The sequence below is a fragment of the Hyla sarda genome, chromosome 7, assembly GCF_029499605.1.
Source record: "Hyla sarda isolate aHylSar1 chromosome 7, aHylSar1.hap1, whole genome shotgun sequence".
Lineage (NCBI taxonomy): Eukaryota > Metazoa > Chordata > Amphibia > Anura > Hylidae > Hyla > Hyla sarda.
In genome coordinates this window covers 216,965,992-216,980,991 of record NC_079195.1, presented here as the reverse complement: position 1 = coordinate 216,980,991, position 15,000 = coordinate 216,965,992, and the positions used below count along the sequence as shown (strand labels likewise).

Genomic DNA, 15,000 nt, shown 5'->3' with positions numbered 1-15,000 from the left:
TCCACAGACTAGTATGAGGGCTTGTTTTTTGCGCGACCAGTTGTCCTTTGTAATGACATCACTCATTATATCATAAAATGTATGGCGCAACCCAAAAACACTATTTTTGTGTTTAAAACGAAATTAAAACGAAAAACGCAATTTTGCTAATTTTGGAAGGTTTTGTTTTCACGCCGTACAATTTCTGGTAAAAATGACGTGTTCTTTATTCTGGGGGTCAATACGATTAAAATGATACCCATTATTATATACTTTTATATTATTGTTGCGCTTAAAAAAAATCGCAAACTTTTTAACCAAATTAGTACGTTTATAATCCCTTTATTTTGATGACCTCTAACTTTTTTATTTTTCCGTATAAGTGGCGGTATGGGGGCTCATTTTTTGCGCCATGATCTGTACTTTTTTTTGATACCACATTTGCATATAAAAAACTTATTTTAATAGTTCGGCGATACCAAATATGTCTATAAAAAATGTTTTTTACGCTTTTTGGGGGTAAAATAGGAAAAAACGGACGTTTTACTTTTTTATTGGGGGGAGGGGATTTTTCACTTTTTTTTTTACTTTTACATTTTTTTTTACACTTGAATAGTCCCCATAGGGGACTATTCATAGCAATACCATGATTGCTAATACTGATCTGTTCTATGTATAGGACATAGAACAGATCAGTATTATCGGTCATCTCCTGCTCTGGTCTGCTCGATCACAGACCAGAGCAGGAGACGCCGGGAGCCGCACGGAGGAAGGAGAGGGGACCTCCGTCCGGCGTTATGAATGATCGGATCCCCGCAGCAGCGCCGGGATCTGTATTGATCCCGGCACCTGAGGGGTTAATGGCGGACGCCCGCGAGATCGCGGGCGTCGGCCATTGCCGGCGGGTCCCTGGCTGAGATCAGCAGCCGGGATCAGCCGCGCATGACACGGGCATCGCTCCGATGCTCGTGGTTATGCACAGGACGTAAATGTACGTCCTGGTGCGTTAAGTACCACCTCACCAGGACGTACATTTACGTCCTGCGTCCTTAAGGGGTTAAGGACCCAGGGCGTAAACTTACGCCCTGAGTCCCGGTCCTGCGATATAACGCAGGGTCACACGGTGACCCCACATCATATCGCGGCGGGCCCAGTGTCATAGTGAAGCCGGGACCCGCCGCTAATAGCGTGCGGCACTGATCGCGGTGCCGCACGCTATTAACCCTTTAGCCGCGCGCTCAAAGCTGAGCCGCGCGGCTAAAAACAAAAGTAAAAGTGCCCGGCTAGCTCAGGGAGCTGTTCGGGATCGCCCTGGTATAATCGCGGCATCCCGAACAGCTGTAGCACAGGAGGAGGTCTCTTACCTTCTCCTGCGCTGTCCGATCGCCGAATGAATGCTTCAAGCCTGAGATCCAGGCTTGAGCATTCAATCGCCGAAAACACTGATTGATCCATTCCTATGGGGATGCATCAATCAGTGGTAAGGATCAGTTAATGCAATGATATAGCCCCCCTGGGGGCTATAATATGGCATAAGAAAAGTGTAAAAAAAATCATTAACCCTTTCAATTATCCCTTTCCCTAATAAAAGTTTGAATCACCCGGCATTTCCAAGAATAAAAAAACTGTGTAAATAAAAATAAACATATGTGGTATCGCCGCATGCGGAAATGTCCGAATTATAAAAATATACCACTTTTTAAACCGCACGTTCAATGGCGTACGCGCAAAATAATTCCAAAGTCCAAAATAGTACATTTTTGATCACTTTTTATTCACTTTTTTTGTGGTATAAAAAGTGATCAAAAAGTCTGATCAGAACAAAAATGGTACTGCTAAAAACTTCAGATGAGGCCGCAAAAAATGAACCCTCATAGAATACTGACCACAGAAAAATAAAAAAGTTATAGGGCTCAGAAAATGACAATTTTAAACGTATAAATTTTCCTGCATGTATTCATGATTTTTTTTCTGAAGTGATACAAAATCAAACCTATACAAGTAGGGTATCATTTTAACCGTATGGACCTACAGAATAAAGATCAGGTGTCATTTTTGGCCAAAAATTTACTACGTAAAAACGGAAGCCCCCAAAACTTATAAAATAGCGTTTTTTCATCAATTTTGTCGCACATTGATTTTTTTTCCCGTTTCACCGTAGATTTTTGGGTAAAATGACTGAAGTCATTACAAAGTAGAATTAGTGACGCAAAAAATAAGCCATCATATAGAATTGTAGGTGAAAATTTTAAAGAATTATGATTTTTTTTAAAGTTAAGGAGGAAAAATTGAAAATGAAAAAACGGAAAAAGCCCGGGTCCTTAAAGGGTTAAAGCATTACTGCTGCTTTAAAGGGGTACTCCGGTGAAAACCTTTTTTCTTTTAAATCAACTGGTGGCAGAAAGTTAAACATATTTGTAAATTACTTCTATTAAAAAATCTTAACCCTTCCAGTACTTATTAGCTGCTGAATGCTACAGAGGAAATTCCTTTCTTTTTGGAACACTGATGACATCACGAGCACAGTGCTCTCTGCTGACATCTCTGTCCATTTTAGCAACCATGCATAGAAGACTTATGCTAAGGGCAGGATGTGGCTCAGTGGTTAGCATTGCTGTCTTGCAGTGCTGGGGACTTGGGTTCAAATCCCACTAAGGACAACAATAAATAAAGTGTTATTATTATTATTATAATAACGTCAGCAGAGAGAACTGTGCTCGTGATGTCATCAGAGAGCATTCCAAAAAGAAAAGAATTTCCTCTGTAGTATTCAGCAGCTAATAAGTACAGGAAGGATTAAGATTTTTTTAATAGAAGTAGTTTACAAATATGTTTAACTTTCTGCCACCAGTTGATTTAAAAGAAAAAGGTTTTCACCGGAGTACCCCTTTAAAAAGAAAACAAAAAAACTTCTTGACATGTTACACAGACATGTCAAAAGTTTTGATGGTCTGGGTGCTCAGAACCCCACCGATCTCTAAACTGGTGGGAGAAGCGCAGCTGGAACTCTTCTCCCCTCAGTTCGCTGCTCTCTCCATTATAAGGGCCCATTCACATTAAGGAATTTTGCTCGGAGATTAACATTTGTGTAAATGGGTTTTCTGTTGCGGAAAATTCTGCTGTGAAAATTTCGGATCTGCCATAAGAATGAATATGTTCACTCTCTCGGTGGTATCCGCACAGACTGCATTGCCGTCTATGGTGACCGTGTCTGTCCGGGGAGTCGTAGCGCCGTTGGGATTGCAGTCGCCTGGAATATCTCTGGGTAGAGATTCTGTAGTGTGAATGAGCCTTAGTCTATGGCATTGTTTTCCTACCAGGGTGCCTCCAGCTGTTGCAAAACTACAACTCCCAGCATGCCCGGACAGCCAACGGCTGTCCGGGCATGCTGGAAGTTGTAGTTTTGCAACAGCTGGAGGCACCCTGGTTGGGAAACACTTCCTCAGACCATCAAAAGTGAGAGAAATCCATAGGCGGTGTTCACAATTTTACCGCCATTTTCCGAAATTGTGTTAAAAATAGTGGAAATTTTCTGAGATTTGCATAATCGCATTATAGCGAAGCACGGTAAAATTGTGCTATTTTTTAAGATATTTCAGGAAAAAAAAGCTGTTCAGCGAATCAAACTCCCCATGTGAACACAGGCTTATTTTTATATGTAAAATTTAAAGCAGCAAAAAAAAAAGAAAAATGTAATAAAAGGGAAAAAATTGTTTCCTTCCATCCACCTGGAGCTGCGTGAGGTTCTGTCTGGATGACTGGAAAAGAACTACAAGGCTCAGCCAGCCTCCTTTCATAACTTTTTCTATGTAGAAGCGCAGCACTGAGTGTTGGAGAACTACAAGTCTCAGCCAGCCTCCCTGTATGACTCATCTATGTAGTAGTGTCGGAGAACTACAAGTCTCAGCCAGCCTCCCCATAGCACTTGTCTATGTGGTAGTGCAGCAGTAAGTGTTAGAGAATAGTGTTCGGCGCGAATATTTTTATCACATATATCACAAATTCGCGAATATATTTGCTATATATTCGAAATTACAAATATTCGTTTTTTTCCCGCATATTCCTTCTTTTCACTTGTGGGCCAATAAACTTGTCAGAGGTTATTAACAACATCTCTAACAACCAATAGGAAAGTTCCCCACCCCCTCACTGTTTTCTTCCTTGAATATGCGAATATCACAAATACGCGAAATTCACGAATATAGGACGAATACTCATCTATATATTCACGAAATATCACAAATTTTAATATGGCCAATGCCGCTCATCACTATTAGAGAACTACAAGTCTCAGCCAGCCTCCCTATATGACTTGTCTATGTAGAGCAGCAGTAAGTGTTGGAGAACTACAAGTCTCAGCCAGCCTCCCTATATGACTTGTCTATGTAGAGCAGCAGTAAGTGTTGGAGCACTACAAGTCTCAGCCAGCCTCCCTATATGACTTGTCTATGTAGAGCAGCAGTAGTGTTAGAGAACTACAAGTCTCAGCCAGCCTCCCCATAACACTTGTCTATGTAGAGCAGCAGTGAGTGTTAGAGAACTACAAGTCTCAGCCAGCCTCCCCATATGACATGTCTATGTAGAGCAGCAGTAGTGTTGGAGAACTACAAGTCTCAGCCAGCCTCCCCATATGACATGTCTATGTAGAGCAGCAGTGAGTGTTAGAGAACTACAAGTCTCAGCCAGCCTCCCTATATGACTTGTCTATGTAGAGCAGCAGTGAGTGTTGGAGAACTACAAGTCTCAGCCAGCCTCCCTATATGACTTGTCTATGTAGAGCAGCAGTGAGTGTTAGAGAACTACAAGTCTCAGCCAGCCTCCCTATGTGACTTGTCTATGTAGAGCAGCAGTGAGTGTTGGAGAACTACAAGTCTCAGCCAGCCTCCCTATATGATTTGTCTATGTAGAACAGCAGTAGTGTTAGAGAACTACAAGTCTCAGCCAGCCTCCCTATATGACTTGTCTATGTAGAGCAGCAGTGAGTGTTAGAGAACTACAAGTCTCAGCCAGCCTCCCTATATGACTTGTCTATGTAGAGCAGCAGTGAGTGTTAGAGAACTACAAGTCTCAGCCAGCCTCCCTATGTGACTTGTCTATGTAGTAGTGCAGCAGTAAGTGTTAGAGAACTACAAGTCTCAGCCAGCCTCTCTATATGACTTGTCTATGTAGAGCAGTGAGTGTTAGAGAACTACAAGTCTCAGCCAGCCTCCCTATATGACTTGTCTATGTAGAGCAGCAGTAAGTGTTAGAGAACTACAAGTCTCAGCCAGCCTCCCCATATGACATGTCTATGTAGAGCAGCAGGAGTGTTAGAGAACTACAAGTCTCAGCCAGCCTCCCCATATGACATGTCTATGTAGAGCAGCAGTGTTAGAGAACTACAAGTCTCAGCCAGCCTCCCTATATGACTTGTCTATGTAGAGCAGCAGTGTTAGAGAACTACAAGTCTCAGCCAGCCTCCCTATATGACTTGTCTATGTAGAGCAGCAGTGTTAGAGAACTACAAGTCTCAGCCAGCCTCCCTATATGATTTGTCTATGTAGAACAGCAGTAGTGTTAGAGAACTACAAGTCTCAGCCAGCCTCCCTATATGACTTGTCTATGTAGAACAGCAGTAGTGTTAGAGAACTACAAGTCTCAGCCAGCCTCCCTATATGACTTGTCTATGTAGAGCAGCAGCAGTGTTAGAGAACTACAAGTCTCAGCCAGCCTCCCTATATGACTTGTCTATGTAGAGCAGCAGCAGTGTTAGAGAACTACAAGTCTCAGCCAGCCTCCCTATATGACTTGTCTATGTAGAGCAGCAGTAAGTGTTAGAGAACTACAAGTCTCAGCCAGCCTCCCTATATGATTTGTCTATGTAGAGCAGCAGTAGTGTTAGAGAACTACAAGTCTCAGCCAGCCTCCCTATATGACTTGTCTATGTAGAGCAGCAGTGAGTGTTAGAGAACTACAAGTCTCAGCCAGCCTCCCTATATGACTTGTCTATGTAGAGCAGCAGTGAGTGTTAGAGAACTACAAGTCTCAGCCAGCCTCCCTATATGACTTGTCTATGTAGAGCAGCAGTAGTGTTAGAGAACTACAAGTCTCAGCCAGCCTCCCTATATGACTTGTCTATGTAGAGCAGCAGCAGTGTTAGAGAACTACAAGTCTCAGCCAGCCTCCCTATATGACTTGTCTATGTAGAGCAGCAGTAGTGTTAGAGAACTACAAGTCTCAGCCAGCCTCCCTATATGACTTGTCTATGTAGAGCAGCAGTAAGTGTTAGAGAACTACAAGTCTCAGCCAGCCTCCCTATATGACTTGTCTATGTAGAGCAGTAGTGTTAGAGAACTACAAGTCTCAGCCAGCCTCCCTATATGATTTGTCTATGTAGAACAGCAGTAGTGTTGGAGAACTACAAGTCTCAGCCAGCCTCCCTATATGACTTGTCTATGTAGAGCAGCAGTAAGTGTTAGAGAACTACAAGTCTCAGCCTCTCTGTCTATGTAGGATCTCAGCCGGTGTCGGTGCCCGGGAGCCCTCGGCCTCTGTACCCGGCTATGGAGCCTCCAGCCGCCGCCAGACTATGATGCTGCGACCCCCCAACCCGAGCCCCATGTGACCGGGGGGAGGCGCCGCGTTGGCTCCGGGCCACTGGCTCTCACTGCGGGGAGGGAGGTGGCGCTGCAGCCGGGGAAGCAGGAGCTCGGTACCCGGGCACGGATGGCCGCCGCTGGGGCTGAGCAAGAACAAGCGACCGCCTGATCCCGCGGGAGGATTACCGGGAAGGAGAGGACATGGCCGGCATCCTCAAGGTAACCGCTCCGGCTTTGTTATAGGGAACCGGGGAGGGGACGGCGGAGCTCTGCCGGCTGTGTCATGCGGGATGCTGGGCAATGAAGGGCAGGAGGGACGGGGCCGGAGAGATGCCATAACCGAGGCTGAGCTGAGTATGAGTGTGTGAGGGATGAGCTGAGTATGAGTGTATGAGGGGTGAGCTGAGTATGAGTGTGTAAGGAGTGAGTGTATGAGGGATGAGTGTAAGGGGTGAGTGTATGAGGGGTGAGTGTAAGGAGTGAGTGTATGAGGGATGAGTGTATGAGGTATGAGTGCAAGGAGTGAGTGTATGGGGGGTGAGTGTAAGGAGTGAGTGTATGAGGGGTGAGTGTATGAGGGTGAGTCAGTGTAAGAAGTATGAGGGGTGAGTGTAAGGAGTGAGTGTATGAGGGGTGAGTCAGTGTAAGAAATATGAGGGGTGAGTGTAAGGAGTGAGTGTATGAGGGGTGAGTGTAAGGAGTGAGTGTATGAGGTGTGAGTGAATGAGGGGTGAGTGTAAGGAGTGAGTGTATGAGGGGTGAGTCAGTGTAAGAAGTATGAGGGGTGAGTGTAAGGAGTGAGTGTATGAGGGGTGAGTGTAAGGAGTGAGTGTATGAGGGGTGAGTGTGAGCCGAGTGTATAAGAATAAGAGTGATCTTAGTGTGAGCTGTGTGTATGAGTGTATAAGAATGAGTGTGAGCTGAATGTATAAGAATGAGTGTGATCTTAGTGTGAGCTGAATGTATAACAATGAGTGTGAGTTGAGTGAAGAAGAGGTGAATGTGGGCTCAGTGTAGCAGTGTGAGCTGAGAGTATGAGAGGTGAGTATGGGCTGAGTGTAAGAGGTGAGTGTGTGCTGAGGTATGAATGAATGTAGAATAGGTAATTGTGAGCTGATAGTATAAGATGAGACTCATAAGATAAGTGTTTGAGAAGTAGTTGTGGAAGGCGAGTGTATTAGAAGATAGTGAACTAAATGTATGAGAAGTGTAAGCACAGAGTAGGAGAGATGACTGTGAGCTGAGTGAATGAATAGAGTGTGAGATGAATATAAGGTAGGTGAGTGTGAGCTGAAAGCACAAGAGACAAGTATGGGCTGAGTGTATGAGATGTAAATGTGAGCTGAGAGTAGGCGAGTGTAAACTGACAGTATGAGAAGTGAGTGTGAGCTGGGCATGTGTGAGGAGAGGTGAATGTTGGTGCAGCAAAAGTGTGTACGGGAAGTGAGTGAGAGAACAAAAAATTAGTGTGAACTGAGTGTATGAGTAGTAAATGTCAATGCTGGATTACAAGAGGCAAGTGTCAGTGTATGAGCTTTGTATATATTTATATAAGTGTGAACTCAGAAGTGATTGTAAGTGCAGCGTATAAGGTGATTGTAGGCACAGTGTATGAGAGGTGATTGTAGGAGCAGTGTATGAGAGGTGAGTGTAGGCACAGTGTATGAGAGGTGATTGTAGGTGCAGTGTATGAGAGGTGATTGTAGGCCAGTGTATGAGAGGTGATTGTAGGAGCAGTGTATGAGAGGTGAGTGTAGGCCAGTGTATGAGAGGTGATTGTAGGAGCAGTGTATGAGAGGTGATTGTAGGTGCAGTGTATGAGAGGTGAGTGTAGGCCAGTGTATGAGAGGTGATTGTAGGAGCAGTGTATGAGAGGTGAGTGTAGGCCAGTGTATGAGAGGTGATTGTAGGAGCAGTGTATGAGAGGTGAGTGTAGGCACAGTGTATGAGAGGTGATTGTAGGTGCAGTGTATGAGAGGTGATTGTAGGTGCAATGTATGAGAGGTGATTGTAGGTGCAATGTATGAGAGGTGATTGTAGGTGCAGTGTATGAGAGGTGATTGTAGGCACAGTGTATGAGAGGTGATTGTAGGCCAGTGTATGAGAGGTGATTGTAGGCGCAGTGTATGAGAGGTGATTGTAGGCCAGTGTATGAGAGGTGATTGTAGGCACAGTGTATGAGAGGTGATTGTAGGTGCGGCGCAGTGTATGAGAGGTGATTGTAGGTGCAGTGTATGAGAGGTGATTGTAGGCACAGTGTATTAGAGGTGATTGTAAGTGCAGTGTATGAGAGGTGATTGTAGGCACAGTGTATTATAGGTGATTGTAGGTGCAGTGTATGAGAGGTGATTGTAAGTGCAGTGTATGAGAGGTGATTGTAGGCACAGTGTATTATAGGTGATTGTAGGTGCAGTGTATGAGAAGTGATTATAGGTGCAGTGTATGAGAGGTAATTATAAGTGCAGTGTATGAGAGGTGATTGTAGGCACAGTGTATGAGAGGTGATTGTAGGTGCAGTGTATGAGAGGTGATTGTAGGTGCAGTGTATGAGAGGTGATTGTAGGTGCAGTGTATGAGAGGTGATTGTAGGTGCAGTGTATGAGAGGTGATTGTAAGCGCAGTGTATGAGAGGTGATTGTAGGTGCAGTGTATGAGAGGTGATTGTAGGTGCAGTGTATGAGAGGTGATTGTAAGCGCAGTGTATGAGAGGTGATTGTAGGCGCAGTGTATGAGCGGTGATTGTAGGCGCAGTGTATGAGAGGTGATTGTAGGCACAGTGTATGAGAGGTGATTGTAGGCGCAGTGTATGAGAGGTGATTGTAGGCGCAGTGTATGAGAGGTGATTGTAGGCACAGTGTATGAGAGGTGATTGTAGGCACAGTGTATGAGAGGTGATTGTAGGCACAGTGTATGAGAGGTGATTGTAGGCACAGTGTATGAGAGGTGATTGTAGGTGCAGTGTATGAGAGGTGATTGTAGGTGCAGTGTATGAGAGGTGATTGTAGGCACAGTGTATGAGAGGTGATTGTAGGCACAGTGTATGAGAGGTGATTGTAGGTGCAGTGTATGAGAGGTGATTGTAGGCGCAGTGTATGAGAGGTGATTGTAGGTGCAGTGTATGAGAGGTGATTGTAGGTGCAGTGTATGAGAGGTGATTGTAGGCGCAGTGTATGAGAGGTGATTGTAGGCACAGTGTATGAGGTGATTGTAGGCACAGTGTATGAGAGGTGATTGGAGAGGTGATTGTAGGCGCAGTGTATGAGAGGTGATTGTAGGCACAGTGTATGAGAGGTGATTGTAGGTGCGGCGCAGTGTATGAGAGGTGATTGTAGGTGCAGTGTATGAGAGGTGATTGTAGGCACAGTGTATTAGAGGTGATTGTAAGTGCAGTGTATGAGAGGTGATTGTAGGCACAGTGTATTATAGGTGATTGTAGGTGCAGTGTATGAGAGGTGATTGTAAGTGCAGTGTATGAGAGGTGATTGTAGGCACAGTGTATTATAGGTGATTGTAGGTGCAGTGTATGAGAAGTGATTATAGGTGCAGTGTATGAGAGGTAATTATAAGTGCAGTGTATGAGAGGTGATTGTAGGCACAGTGTATGAGAGGTGATTGTAGGTGCAGTGTATGAGAGGTGATTGTAGGTGCAGTGTATGAGAGGTGATTGTAGGTGCAGTGTATGAGAGGTGATTGTAAGTGCAGTGTATGAGAGGTGATTGTAGGTGCAGTGTATGAGAGGTGATTGTAGGTGCAGTGTATGAGAGGTGATTGTAAGCGCAGTGTATGAGAGGTGATTGTAGGTGCAGTGTATGAGCGGTGATTGTAGGCGCAGTGTATGAGAGGTGATTGTAGGCGCAGTGTATGAGAGGTGATTGTAGGCGCAGTGTATGAGAGGTGATTGTAGGCGCAGTGTATGAGAGGTGATTGTAGGCACAGTGTATGAGAGGTGATTGTAGGCACAGTGTATGAGAGGTGATTGTAGGCGCAGTGTATGAGAGGTGATTGTAGGTGCAGTGTATGAGAGGTGATTGTAGGTGCAGTGTATGAGAGGTGATTGTAGGCGCAGTGTATGAGAGGTGATTGTAGGCACAGTGTATGAGAGGTGATTGTAGGCGCAGTGTATGAGAGGTGATTGTAGGCGCAGTGTATGAGAGGTGATTGTAGGCACAGTGTATGAGAGGTGATTGTAGGTGCAGTGTATGAGAGGTGATTGTAGGTGCAGTGTATGAGAGGTGATTGTAGGCGCAGTGTATGAGAGGTGATTGTAGTCACAGTGTATGAGGTGATTGTAGGCACAGTGTATGAGAGGTGATTGGAGAGGTGATTGTAGGCGCAGTGTATGAGAGGTGATTGTAGGTGCAGTGTATGAGAGGTGATTGTAGGCACAGTGTATGAGATGTGATTGTAGGCACAGTGTATGAGAGGGGATTGTAGGCACAGTGTATGAGCCTGTGCAGGGCCATGATTCATAATTGAAGAACATGTTTGTGAGGAAGGACTGTGCAGAGTAGAACCCTCCTTTAAGTGTAATGTCCCTTTAAGGGTGCATTCACACCATGTTTTTGCAAATGTATGAGAAGTGTAAGCACAGAGTAGGAGAGATGACTGTGAGCTGAGTGAATGAGTAGAGTGTGAGATGAATATAAGGTAGGTGAGTGTGAGCTGAAAGCACAAGAGACAAGTATGGGCTGAGTGTATGAGATGTAAATGTGAGCTGAGAGTAGGCGAGTGTAAACTGACAGTATGAGAAGTGAGTGTGAGCTGGGCATGTGTGAGGAGAGGTGAATGTTGGTGCAGCAAAAGTGTGTACGGGAAGTGAGTGAGAGAACAAAAAATTAGTGTGAACTGAGTGTATGAGTAGTAAATGTCAATGCTGGATTACAAGAGGCAAGTGTCAGTGTATGAGCTTTGTATATATTTATATAAGTGTGAACTCAGAAGTGATTGTAAGTGCAGCGTATAAGGTGATTGTAGGCACAGTGTAAGAGAGGTGATTGTAGGAGCAGTGTATGAGAGGTGAGTGTAGGCACAGTGTATGAGAGGTGATTGTAGGTGCAGTGTATGAGGGGTGATTGTAGGTGCAATGTATGAGAGGTGATTGTAGGTGCAATGTATGAGAGGTGATTGTAGGTGCAGTGTATGAGAGGTGATTGTAGGCACAGTGTATGAGAGGTGATTGTAGGCCAGTGTATGAGAGGTGATTGTAGGCGCAGTGTATGAGAGGTGATTGTAGGCCAGTGTATGAGAGGTGATTGTAGGCACAGTGTATGAGAGGTGATTGTAGGAGCAGTGTATGAGAGGTGAGTGTAGGCACAGTGTATGAGAGGTGATTGTAGGTGCAGTGTATGAGAGGTGATTGTAGGTGCAATGTATGAGAGGTGATTGTAGGTGCAATGTATGAGAGGTGATTGTAGGCACAGTGTATGAGAGGTGATTGTAGGCCAGTGTATGAGAGGTGATTGTAGGCGCAGTGTATGAGAGGTGATTGTAGGTGCAGTGTATGAGAGGTGATTGTAGGCACAGTGTATGAGAGGTGATTGTAGGCACAGTGTATGAGAGGTGATTGTAGGCCAGTGTATGAGAGGTGATTGTAGGTACAGTGTATGAGAGGTGATTGTAGGTACAGTGTATGAGAGGTGATTGTAGGTGCAGTGTATGAGAGGTGATTGTAGGTGCAGTGTATGAGAGGTGATTGTAGGCACAGTGTATGAGAGGTGATTGTAGGCACAGTGTATGAGAGGTGATTGTAGGCCAGTGTATGAGAGGTGATTGTAGGCACAGTGTATGAGAGGTGATTGTAGGTGCGGCGCAGTGTATGAGAGGTGATTGTAGGTGCAGTGTATGAGAGGTGATTGTAGGCACAGTGTATTAGAGGTGATTGTAAGTGCAGTGTATGAGAGGTGATTGTAGGCACAGTGTATTATAGGTGATTGTAGGTGCAGTGTATGAGAAGTGATTATAGGTGCAGTGTATGAGAGGTAATTATAAGTGCAGTGTATGAGAGGTGATTGTAGGCACAGTGTATGAGAGGTGATTGTAGGTGCAGTGTATGAGAGGTGATTGTAGGTGCAGTGTATGAGAGGTGATTGTAGGTGCAGTGTATGAGAGGTGATTGTAGGTGCAGTGTATGAGAGGTGATTGTAAGTGCAGTGTATGAGAGGTGATTGTAGGTGCAGTGTATGAGAGGTGATTGTAGGCGCAGTGTATGAGAGGTGATTGTAGGTGCAGTGTATGAGAGGTGATTGTAGGTGCAGTGTATGAGAGGTGATTGTAGGTGCAGTGTATGAGAGGTGATTGTAGGTGCAGTGTATGAGAGGTGATTGTAAGCGCAGTGTATGAGAGGTGATTGTAGGCGCAGTGTATGAGAGGTGATTGTAGGCGCAGTGTATGAGAGGTGATTGTAGGCGCAGTGTATGAGAGGTGATTGTAGGCGCAGTGTATGAGAGGTGATTGTAGGCACAGTGTATGAGAGGTGATTGTAGGCACAGTGTATGAGAGGTGATTGTAGGCGCAGTGTATGAGAGGTGATTGTAGGTGCAGTGTATGAGAGGTGATTGTAGGTGCAGTGTATGAGAGGTGATTGTAGGCACAGTATGAGAGGTGATTGTAGGCACAGTGTATGAGAGGTGATTGTAGGCACAGTGTATGAGAGGTGATTGGAGAGGTGATTGTAGGCGCAGTGTATGAGAGGTGATTGTAGGTGCAGTGTATGAGAGGTGATTGTAGGCACAGTGTATGAGAGGTGATTGTAGGCACAGTGTATGAGAGGTGATTGTAGGCACAGTGTATGAGCCTGTGCAGGGCCAGGATTCATAATTGAAGAACATGTTTGTGAGGAAGGACTGTGCAGAGTAGAACCCTCCTTTAAGTGTAATGTCCCTTTAAGGGTGCATTCACACCACGTTTTTGCAATACAGTTCCCGTATCAGGTTTTTGATGAAAAACGGATTCCTCAAAACCAGACTAAACTGTATCAAAACGCATGTACAAGGTTTAACTAGTATACGGTTAAAAAACGTATACAGTTTGAAAAATGATGTCCGGTTGCATCAGTTTTTTAAGAAAAAAAACGTATACGTTTTAACTTTTCACTCCATTATGAATAAAGTTTCACTTGTGTGATTGAAATTCCAAGAAATAAACTGTGCAAAGTCAAAAACCGTATGGTGAAAACCGTATGGAACCGTACCCACATACGGTTCTGTACGGTTTCCATTGACTCACATGTTTAAAAAAAACATATACGGTTTAATACGGTTTTTCTTTTGGACCAAAAGCCGTGGTAGGCTACGATTTTGGGTACCGGAAAAAAAAAACGGACAAAACCGTACAAGACGCAAAACGGATTCAACCGGATGAATCGTTTGGCATATGGTTTTCAATGGAGAGTCAATGCATACGGTTTTCAATACGGTTCCGTACGGTTTTCACATTGAAAATGTATATGGGAACTGTATGGCAAAAACGTGGTGTGAATGCGGCCTAAGAAGCGGCACAGTATATAGAATATAAATAGGATGTGTTGGCTGAGAGCCGGAGCTGAGGATAAGCCTCTTTTCTCTGCTCTGACGACCTTTGCTTTCTTAGAAAGTTGGATGAAAGGTTAAGGATTATTTAAGAAGTGATCACAAGAATGTGTGTCATTGTGAATCTTCTTAAAGGGGTACTCCCGTGGAAAACTTTTTTTTTTTTAATCAACTGGTGCCAGAAAGTTAAACAGATTTGTAAATCACTTCTATTCAAAAATCTTAATCCTTCCAGAACTTTTTAGGGGCTGTATACTATAGAGAAATCCAAAAGAGAAATGCATTTCCTGTGATGTCCTGACCACAGTGCTCTCTCTGCTGACCTCTGCTGTCCATTTTAGGAACTGTCCAGAGCAGCATATGTTTGCTATGGGGATTTTCTCCTGTTCTGGACAGTTCCTAAAATGGACAGCAGAGGTCAGCAGAGAGCACTGTGGTCAGGACATCACAGGAAATGCATTTCTTTTTTGGATTTCTCTTTAGTATACAGCCCCTAAAAAGTACTGGAAGAATTAAGATTTTTTAATAGAAGTGATTTACAAATCTGGTTAACTTTCTGGCACCAGTTGATTTAAAAAAAAAAAAAAAAAAAAAAAAAAAGGTTTCCACGGGAGTACCGCTTTAAAGGGCCCCCTTCCAGTAGCCCCGAGTTCCCCTTTAACCCCTTTGCGCACTTTACCTTTGCGCAATTTAGCCTAAAAGCACGTCCAGGTTTTTACACCTTGGCAGTAGTACACATCCGCACATGTATCTCGTAAGTACAGGGATCAGGGGGGGGGCAACTAGGTTAACACCTTCAGTGCCGCGACCATATAAACACTCAGTTGTTAGTTTATTTACAGGAGGAATAACAGAGGAACAGCATGACAGAACATTCCAACCATTAGTGACCACTAGAGCTTCACACACTACTGGAT

At 44.3% G+C, this 15,000-nt stretch overlaps 1 protein-coding gene across 1 annotated transcript in view; it reads left to right on the top strand.

The window, feature by feature from the left end:
* The first annotated feature begins 6,543 nt into the window (after nucleotides 1-6,543).
* Nucleotides 6,544-15,000, top strand: part of ST6GALNAC3 (ST6 N-acetylgalactosaminide alpha-2,6-sialyltransferase 3) — a 273,708-nt gene continuing 265,251 nt past the window's right edge. The window contains exon 1 of the mRNA XM_056532663.1: nucleotides 6,544-6,776. Within this exon, the coding sequence (XP_056388638.1) occupies nucleotides 6,759-6,776 (18 nt within the window). The 5' untranslated portion in view covers nucleotides 6,544-6,758. The remainder of the gene's footprint in view (nucleotides 6,777-15,000) is intronic.